Source organism: Carettochelys insculpta, chromosome 20 (genome assembly GCF_033958435.1).
Source record: "Carettochelys insculpta isolate YL-2023 chromosome 20, ASM3395843v1, whole genome shotgun sequence".
NCBI lineage: Eukaryota > Metazoa > Chordata > Testudines > Carettochelyidae > Carettochelys > Carettochelys insculpta.
The window spans coordinates 5,006,038-5,015,941 of record NC_134156.1 but is presented as its reverse complement, the minus strand read 5'-3'; the positions used below and the strand labels follow the sequence as shown (position 1 = coordinate 5,015,941).

General features: G+C 40.9%; 1 protein-coding gene across 1 annotated transcript in view; it reads left to right on the top strand.

Annotated features, from left to right (window-relative positions):
- Window positions 1-2,295: 2,295 nt before the first annotated feature.
- FOXK2 (forkhead box K2) overlaps window positions 2,296-9,904 on the top strand; it is a 59,778-nt gene continuing 52,169 nt past the window's right edge. Inside the window, exon 1 of the mRNA XM_075014657.1 lies at window positions 2,296-5,652. Coding sequence (XP_074870758.1) covers window positions 5,327-5,652 — 326 coding nt within the window. The 5' untranslated portion in view covers window positions 2,296-5,326. The remainder of the gene's footprint in view (window positions 5,653-9,904) is intronic.

The window sequence follows — 9,904 nt, the reverse complement described above, 5'->3', positions numbered from 1 at the left end:
TCACCTAAAAAATATTGGTAGTCTTTAAGGTGCTACAGAACTGCTTTTTTGTTTCTTTGTTTTGTGAAGATACAGGCTAACAGAGTTATCTCTCTGGATTTAAAAGTGTACCTCTATGGCTACGTCTGCACTATCCCAAAACTTCAAAATGGCCATGGAAATAAGAAGGATTAGGAATAAAGGTATTTCGAAGTTGGTGGGGTCCTTTCGAAAAGGACCCCTGCCTGGATGAGCCACACAATTTTGAAGTGCCGCAACCGCCGGCATTCTAATGAGGCGCTGAATATGTATGTCAGTGCTTCATTAGTAAACTTTGAAATGGCCATTTCGAAGTTTTGGGTTAGTGTAGTCACGACCTATAGGTTTATGTGTACTCTAATTCCTGATGTTGGTTTTATGTCCATTCATCCTTTGGCGCAGAGACGGTTAGTTTTATCCAATGTACATGGAAGAGGGGCATTGCTGGCATATATCACACTAGTTCTGTACATTCTTTATGCAAACAAAAGAGTTCAGTGTGAACATTTCATATTTAGCACAGTTTGAATACTAGCTGCTCTTTAATGTGTTTTTTTATCAGTTCTATTTTGAAGATGCTATCCACTATTAAATTAGTATTAATAGATGAAACATGCAGGCATAAGGGCAATTCAAAGTGAACTGTCTGTAGCTGGCCAGTTTTGCCTGGTTCCTGTTCCAACCTTCCTCTTCCCTCCATTCCTTGATGTAGGCCCTGTGGCAATCAACTTTATGGCAACCCTCAGCTCATAGTACCTTAAAGACCATAGCCAGTTATCCTAAACCAGGGCATCCCTTAGACTGCTCTAATTTACACCTGAATCAGTGAAGGGGCAGGTTGAAATTCAGGAGTCATAACTGCTTCCTTGAAGCCCCCTTGGTATCTGTGCCTAGCATATCTTGATGTAGGAGAAAATCTATCTTTACATCTCAAAGTATGGGCAAGATTAATCAAAAGATCTTGAATTGAGCCCACTGCAATATATGACTGTGTGTTGGACTCTTTTTTATTATTTTTTTTTAATTTGGAACTGGTAATGCACATATCTGTGACTGTCTCAGAGTAACAAGTATATATATGGATGTCAACCTCATTCACTGTTGGCATAAGCAGGCAACTCCCTTGGCTTGGAAGGTGTAGCACTTGCTCACGCATTCAGTGAATTTGATCCTAAGATCACAGAACACTGGCTTGATGTTACTTTGCACATAGTATGCAATGTGTGTGTGTGTTTTTTATAGCATGCATGTTGCTATATATTCTTACTATACACTTTAACAGTAGATACAGTAAACTCTTGTTCATCTGGTGTTTGATCAGCCGGAACTCTCAAATAACTGGCAAACCTGGAGCCATGACACGGCTTCCCCTTCTTACTCTGCTGGAGAGGAGAACTGAGTGTGGGAGCAATGCCCTACCCCTCAAGGGGTTGGCGTGCTCAGCATCTGCCATGCATCCCTCTATGCTGTGTATGCGGCCGGTAGGTTCCTGTGCTCTCCCACCCTATGTCCGCAGCACAGCCATGTGCGAGCCCTGCAGTTGGCTCCTGCTGTCCCCACCAAAAGGTAAACAGGGAAGCAGTTAAATGGGAGCTGATGCTGGGGGATGGGAGGAGCTGAACTTTCTTATGGAGCAGGGGGCACTGATCTGTGCTTGTGCCTCCTCCCAGCTGCTCTCTCAACTGGTATATTTGATCATCCTGCAATCTCCCAGTCCTGCGGTTGCCAGATATGAAAGTTTACTGTATTAATATATATTATCTTGTTAATCATTATATTTTATCCTGTTAATTTAAACTTAAAAAAAAAGGTACTTAAAATCGTGTAAGTTTTGGACTAGATATCTGATCTGCCTTTTAATAAGTGAGTTCTGTTTTAGTTAAAGCATGAAAAAAATGCATTTCCAAATGTATTTTAAGTTCTCTAGGGAGGCATACATATGTCTCTAAACACCTTGACAGATTGCTTACATAGCTAATATTTTGAAACATTCTGCTTGGAAATAAATTGACTGTTAGTCACTATTTCATCAGTATCTATTGGCGTCATCTAACAGCCAAACCAAAATATCATGGAGACTTTTAAGATCTTCTGTTGAAGTGTTTGTGTCATGTCTGTATACAAATATAAATAGGCTTCTTTGCAGGGGGTATCAATATGCAACATCATGCTCTAATGAGAGATGTTAAGACAGGGGTCCGGAATCAAAATAGCAAGAAGAGCCATTTTTTCGAATTCTGTTTAAAAAAAAAAAAAAAAATCAATAATTCAAGAGCTGCAACGCGTGTGAATACAAGACGGTCCTTAATAAATAACATCAAACCATAGTTTTTGAAACCCTATTTTAAGAACGGCACATACACAATGATTTGTAATGTGATACATGTTTACTGCAGGACATACACAAACTCTTTACATATTCTGTTTCCTCATACTTTACATGTATGTTTGTACCACTATTGTCCTGATTTTCACTTCCGAACCTATTTTATTTATGCCAATTTTACTTCACTTTTAATTTCAGTTTTCTTTCCTAAAATGTGTGTTGCCCTTCAAAGCTGGAATGCCGCAAGCTTCCTTTTCCCTTTAAAAAGCAAGACTTTATTAGCAATATGATCAAAACACAGTAATGTATTTTATATCACAATGCACTGTACATATTAAAGGAGGAGTTATCCAACATTTCATGATCACATATCATTTACTATTTAGATATGAGTGGTTCATTGTTGGGCTTTTAGACATTTACCATTTATCAAAACGAATCAGGAGCGTTTTTATACTTTGCAATTATAGCATTAGGAGTCACAAAGAAGTCCTTAATGAGCCACATATGGTTGCAGACCCCTGTGCAAAGACGTATAGCTGTGCTATCATATTCACATTTTAAGCACACATGTTCTTTTGAAGGCAAAGACAATGCATCTGTTTGCATTGTCTAAATAGAACTATACATGTCTTACATGTTGTACAAACTTAAATGATCTTCCCTTATTAAAATTACATTTTTGGTTGACAGTTTCTATAAGGCAAACCCTTGAAAGCAGGAAAATCAATAATTAAGATATTCAGTTACCTGTCCAACATTGTACTCACATCTTCCCTTTCTACAAGCTACAGCGTCTATCACTTCACTGTGTATTTGTAGCAAGAAAATGTCCCAATTAATGTTTTAATTATAGGTGAATACAATAATATGTAAATGAGATATAGGTTTTTAATTGGTAAGGTGTTTTGTAAGTGGAAGTACTTCAAGAGAAGCTTAACATTTGAAGATTTTAGTGCAGTTAGCTAGGGCCTTTCTTAATATTTTCATATGTTTATACTTCTGGCCCTATCTCTAACTATTAAAACCTTGAACAATCCTTAGCAAATGCCATGGCTCATCTGACATCTACATTATAAATCTAGGTGGGAAAGAGGTGGAGAAACTTGCATCCTTTTGACATACTTGTCTTATAGGTATTTTACAGCAGAACCCTCAGTATAATTTTAAAAAAAATAGAATAACTCCTTTATGAAACAGGCTGCAGGCAAAACTAGGGGTTAAATGTGAGGATGCATGTGAGAAAGTTAGTTTCTTTCACTTCCTACTTAGCTTCTTCTGGACTCAACAGAGTAAAATCTCTTGTGCATTGAGGGAGGAGGCTTAGCTGCTGACAATCATATTATGTAGCCCAAATGGGGCCTTTGTCAAAGGTGCGTTCCAGAGACGGGGTGATCCTCTGGCAGCTGCCTAGAGTGTAAGTACAGAGGAGTGGGGCTGGCTGTAGCCCAACATCTTCTGGCCAGCAGCTGTGGAGCCCGAGCTGGCCCCCCTTGGGAGCAAGCCACCCCTTCCACTGATGGGAGATACCAGAAGTGCAGCTGGTATCTCCTCACATCTTATGGTAGGGTCAGGTTTTGTGTTCATGGTGGCATGTGTGTTGTGCAATACAAGACAGGTTGTCTTCAGAAATAGGAAAGTTTGATTTAATGTAACTACTTCTTGGAAGCACCCTTAATGTGGAAAAGCAGCAGTCTTGTGCTTGCATCCCTACCTTGGCGTCCAGGTGTCTTAACTCCTCCAGTCTTTGCAAGGTCAAGCAATTCACTGGCCTCTGTGTTTTAGTGCCTGTCTATCAAATTGGGTCTTGTTTACATATAAAATTTATACAGATTTAACTACATCTGTTTAGAAAGGTACTGAAAGCTGTGTGAATGCCTGGTGTGGACACACTTTAAATGGGTTTCAGTACCCATCAGAGGGTTGTACTCATGAACTAAATCAGTATCTAAACTAATTTAATTAATATGTGTACCTTTATGTGTTGAGAGAGAAACCTATAGGAGGACAAACTCATGAGTTGATAAACACTTGGCCATCCTGACAGCCTACAGGCTGCAGGCAACTAATTCTTTCTGAAATAGCACCTAGAGTAAACATAACTCAGGTATTTCTATTTTTGTTGTTTTAGTTTTCCTTTTGGTGGCCTCTGATATAGAAAAAGAGGGGAGTAACAGTGGGTGAAAACTGCTGACAGTATTTTTTCTGAAGTGGCTTCTATGGTGTACTAAAGGACAGGTGTCAGCTGTTTCACCATGGTGCGGCTGCCCTAGTCAGCCCTCAGGGTGATGTGGGACTGTGCAACTCTCCTGCATCAAACTGGAGCTCAACCACAGATGTTGGCTGGGAGAAATAAATATATTGCATTGCAAATGTCTAGATGTGTGTAAAGCTTGGTGGTGACAGTAGACACCATTCCTCAGGGGCTTCCTGTCTGAGTTGTCAGAGGGTGTAAAAGCCCTTGGCCAATTGTGCTAGACAGAAATCTGGGGTGAGACACCAGTGAGCACAGTGCCCTCTGCCTGCTGGGGCAGGGGCTTGTAGTTTAGCTGTCACAGCTTGTCCCTTGTTCAGGGCCGGCCTGCTTGTGCCTGTCATGTCCCTCTAGCAGTCTAAGCTAAGGTTTCTGCATGGCGGGGGCTGTGCAGTGCAAGCGCCTCCTGGAGTCGCTCCCGCTCTACCCAAGTGTTCCACTCCGCGTTTTCCCGACCTCCGGGCGTTTGCCTTGTTCTTGGAGGCTAACAGGCTAACTTGTTGAGCTGCGCTGGCCCCAGCGCCTCTCGCCATTGGCCGGTACGGCATAGCCCCATGGGCGTGCGGGCCGTGCATTGGCCAGGCTCGGCCGTCCATCAGCAGGAGGCGGACTGCGTCAGGTTGGGTTGAGTGGTGTCCCCTTCCCTGCTCGCTGTCTGGCGGCGGCGGCTGCGGCGCCGGTGCGGGTGGAGGGGGCAAGGCGGGCGGCCCGCTCGGTCGCTCGCTAAGATGGCGGCGGCGGCGGCCGTGGCCCGGCTGGAGGGCCGCGAGTTCGAGTACCTGATGAAGAAACGCTCGGTGACCATCGGCCGCAACTCGTCGCAGGGCTCGGTGGACGTGAGCATGGGCCACTCCAGCTTCATCTCCCGGCGTCACCTGGAGATCTTCACCGCCGCCCCTCCACCGCCGCCGGACGGGCCGCCGCCGCCGCCGGGGGATGCCGGTGGCGGGGCGGGAGGAGGAGACTTCTACCTTCGCTGCCTCGGCAAGAACGGAGTCTTCGTGGACGGCGTGTTCCAGCGGCGCGGGGCGCCCCCGCTGCAGCTGCCCCGAGTGTGAGTAGGGGCTGCGGGTTCGGCGACAGCCGGGGGGCCAGGGGAGCGCTGCCCCCGCTCCCGACGGGATTCCTACTGGAGGGAGGGCGGGAGGCGCGGCCTCCGCGCGCCGGCTGTCCCGTTTCCATTTTGCTGGCACATGGTGCCTGACAGGCAGGGAGCCCTCTCCGGCCCGGGGACACGCTGCGTGGGTGTCACGCGGGCTGTCCAGAGCAGCCCGCCACTGCTCTCTGCAGCCCCCCCCGGGAACTGCCTTCGCAGAGGCTCCCTGCACGTTGGGTGCGCTGGTTGGTGTCCCTGAACTGTACCCACTCGTCCAGCGCGACTCTCCTTCTGGGGCGGCCTGTACCGCACAGGTGGCAAACATGAAATCACAGGAGCCTCGGGGGCGGCTTTTGGCGTGTGGTAGCAGTGTGCGATGGGAGCACTGCACAACTCTTAGGGGCTGCGATTGTTGGTAAACGGAATCGAATCCGTTCTTGCATATTGTTTGTGTGTTGCAAAGGAGAAGTCAGTTACCATGTACCTGGGTTTTCAGATAACCACTAAATCAATTTTGCTATAGTATTTGTACTGTTTTAATACTCTTGTAGAATTTTATATATGTTCTGTGTAGTTTGACTAATTCATTTTTATGGTTCCCAAAATTGAATTGTCTGTCTTCAAATATTAGTACTCAGAATTTTAGTGTAGTTCCTTAGGTAACTTAACAGTGAAGAGAGTTTGCAAACAACAATATATTCATTCACTTTAAGTAATTTTTTTTTTTTTCGGAATATTTTTCTGGTGAAGTGTGAGAGGCCTGGGATTTTTAAGGGTGCACTGATTTACAATATACATTCCATCCTTTGAAGTTACATGTGAAAAGTGAGGCATATGTCACATTCTAGGCATCCAAAATGTAAATATTTCAAAACATAGAGTAGTTTAACTAAAATATACACAACTTTTTTCTTTGCCAAAGAGTATTTCTAAAATGATGTAGGATTATGTTTTATAGAAAGCATGCCTTCACTGACAGAAGAATCTTGTTACCATGTAGCTTTTTACCTTTATTTTGGAGACAGAGGGTGTGGCTTTGCTATTTTACATTTTTATGTAATTTAAGCAGTTCACCCATAAAAATAATACTAGCTTAAATGTGTGCTTTCTAGGAAATGCTAATTCTGACGGGGCTTGCTACGTGGCTGTATGTGTAGTGCTATATAATCATAAATGCAATTGGATGACTTGTTTGACCTCTAACAACTGTAATGTCTTTTTTGCTTTTTTACCGTATTGTGATAACTATGTCAGTCATATGGTTAATCTATTTTTCTTCCCTTTTATAACTAGTTTTTAAAATACCTTTATCAAGAGATATTCATTAAAGACGGGGGCAAGAATGCACTGATTTTTAAGGAATCCAAACATTTTAAAACAAGCCTTTAAATTGTTACATGATGTACTGCAAATAGACTTAAAATTAATTTGAGCAACTTAATCTGGTAGTAGGTTTCTGCAAAAAGCTGGGGTCATCAAAAGCAAAACATTACATTTACTGTTTGCGCCTGTTGTTATCACTGGATCTTGAATTGTATTTTGCTTTAATCCTTTTAAGTCTGTAATCTTACCACAGAATTCTTACAGAGGCAGGGAGTGCTGACTTGTCTTCAGGATAATTTTACACACCACAAACCTTGCTTAGTGAACGAAGGTGAATTTTTACGTAAGATTAAATTATTTTATGAGTATAGGTTGAGTTAAGTAAACTAGTATTCATTTGAAATTTCATCAAATGGTAGCATAGGTACTTGGACTACACTAGTAAGGCTAAGCTTTGCAAATTGATTAAGGTAATATTTCCTGGCTACTGAATGTACTGGTGACTTTCAGTTGAGCCTTGTGAACAGGTTAGTAAACCGACAGCCATTGTCAGAAATTGTAGAATAAGTAGCGTTATACACGAAATAGATTATTTCTGTGGATGAGAATAACTTTTAAAACTGTAAGCTGAGTGATTGGTTGGCTGCCCATGAGAGATCCGGGTGCCACCCAGGTGATTAGCAGAGTACTGACAGCTACCCACAGTGGGCAGCATGTTTGTATCAGTGGTGCATATTTGCACATGCTATGGTGCACATAAGAAAACTTATTCCACCCATGGAGGGAAGAAAATAGAGGGAATACTGCTGTAAAGCATGCAAATTGATGATGTCGCTAGCAGGCTGTTGAACAAGATCTATTTTTTGCTAAATGCTGTTGGATTGCTTATCTTTATCATTTCTGAAATATTTAAAAGACCACTTTTTTGGATATAAGGTAAGCTTTAAAAATGTATTGTGAAGTTGTACCTTTCTAGTTTAGGAAAGTTCTCTTGTAGCAATGCTTTGGCAAATCCAATGCAGACATCAGTTGCTTATATCAAGTAATTATTGTGAAGTGTGAATAACTAATGTTGTTTGTTGAAGTCATGTCCTTCAGTTTCACTGTCAATTTAAACTGAAAGACTGAGAATTATCTGCAGAGATTTAAATATAAATAAACTTAATTTGAGTTCAGATGAGCTAGCTGCTTTAATTGGGAAGATGTATTTTAAAGTTATATTTTAATTTCAAAATGAATGATGTTTATTCATATCTATGTACACATGGCCCAGGAGGTGATCACTCAGACTTAAAAAAAAAAATTCTAGTAAGTTGCCAACAATATGTCTGACTTGTAATAATACTGTAGTTTTAAAAATTGTTCAGTGGCAAATAAGCTTAAACAAATCCTGAAGCCTGACTGATTCAGCCTTTAGTTTTAATGTTTCTCAACCTGAGGGTGGAGAATAATCTTAAATTTTCATTCATCAGAAGATTATTTATATAAAGATTAAAAATATTGCTGTAAACGTTTACAACAGAATAGTATTCCAGTAGCTAAAGCCTGTAAGATTACTTGCAGTTAAACTGTTACATCTGAGTATGGATATTTTCTGGATTTAAGCTTTGGGATGCTATGGGATAATCTTGAATATATGGGTGTTTTGTTTTTATGGTTAATGGCCACTCTTTTTGTAGGCTCTGAATACACTGTTATAGGTGTGAAACCAGTTGCAGTAGTTAATTCAGCAGCCTTATTCCCAGAGCAGTTTTGATCTCGGTGCTGGTGCAGTAACAAGGAAGTAAACAAAAATCCAGGGTACTTTAAAGTTCCAGTAAAAACCCATGGATTTTTTTTTTCCTCTTAATGGCAAAGGGAACACAATAAGTAAAGATGGAAGAAGAGCTTTCCTGATTTCTCAGTAGTAGTGCAAAAATGAAACTTATAACAAAAATCCATCTGTGCTTGAAAAAAATAATTAAAATATTTAATTTGTCTCTATCCCTGATAAGCATCTAAAATTGCAAGGTCCCTGCCCTCTGACATAGTACAATTAATAGGTGAAAGTGATATAATTAAATTTTTAATGTTACAGGCCTACCTGGTTCTGTAAGTAAGGAGCTGAAATAAACTTTATCAATGTGCTGCAGAATACACACCTTAAGAAACTGGAAAAAGGGAAGCTGTGACAGTTTGGTAAACATAATGGCATTTTTGTTCCAATAAGAGTATTACAAAGATGAACACTGTGTAATGTTTAATTACTATATTAGTTGACTTTCTGAGTCACTGAAGCTTTGTTTTGATTACACTTTTCTGAAACTTTCCATCACAATTTACATGGCTTTTCAGTCTGGGAGCACTGTCAGCAGGAGCAGTGTGGTTTTTGTTCTCAGGCCTAACATGGTCACATATACACAAAATAAGTCACTTAGCTAGAAGAACAAAATGGGGGAAAATGTAGTAACAGTTTTGCACTCCACAATGAATACTGCTTTGCTCTGTGTAAGCATTCTGAAGCATGGCGAAGTGTTTAGAAACCTCTGTTAAACTACTTGAGCTTGCTTATCTTTAAGTAAAATCCATTGTAATTACCTTTGTAAGACCCACATTTTGATTTTTGTTTTGTTTTGTTTTTGTTTTTAAATAGTTTCTGAATTGGATCCAGTTGAAGTCTGTGTCAGAATTCCCACGGGCTTAATTGAGACCAGATTAGGCCAATAAATCATAATGAAATTGGAGAATTGAATTTTAAAATACTGTATGTGTGTTGTGTATTTTTTCTCCCATTTTGACCAGAAATAGAAGGTAAACCTATAACAATAAACTCTTTCCCTGGCAGTGGTAGGTTTCAGTATAGTGCAGTACATAGTGATTTTTTTTTTTTTTTTTTTAAATTTGATAG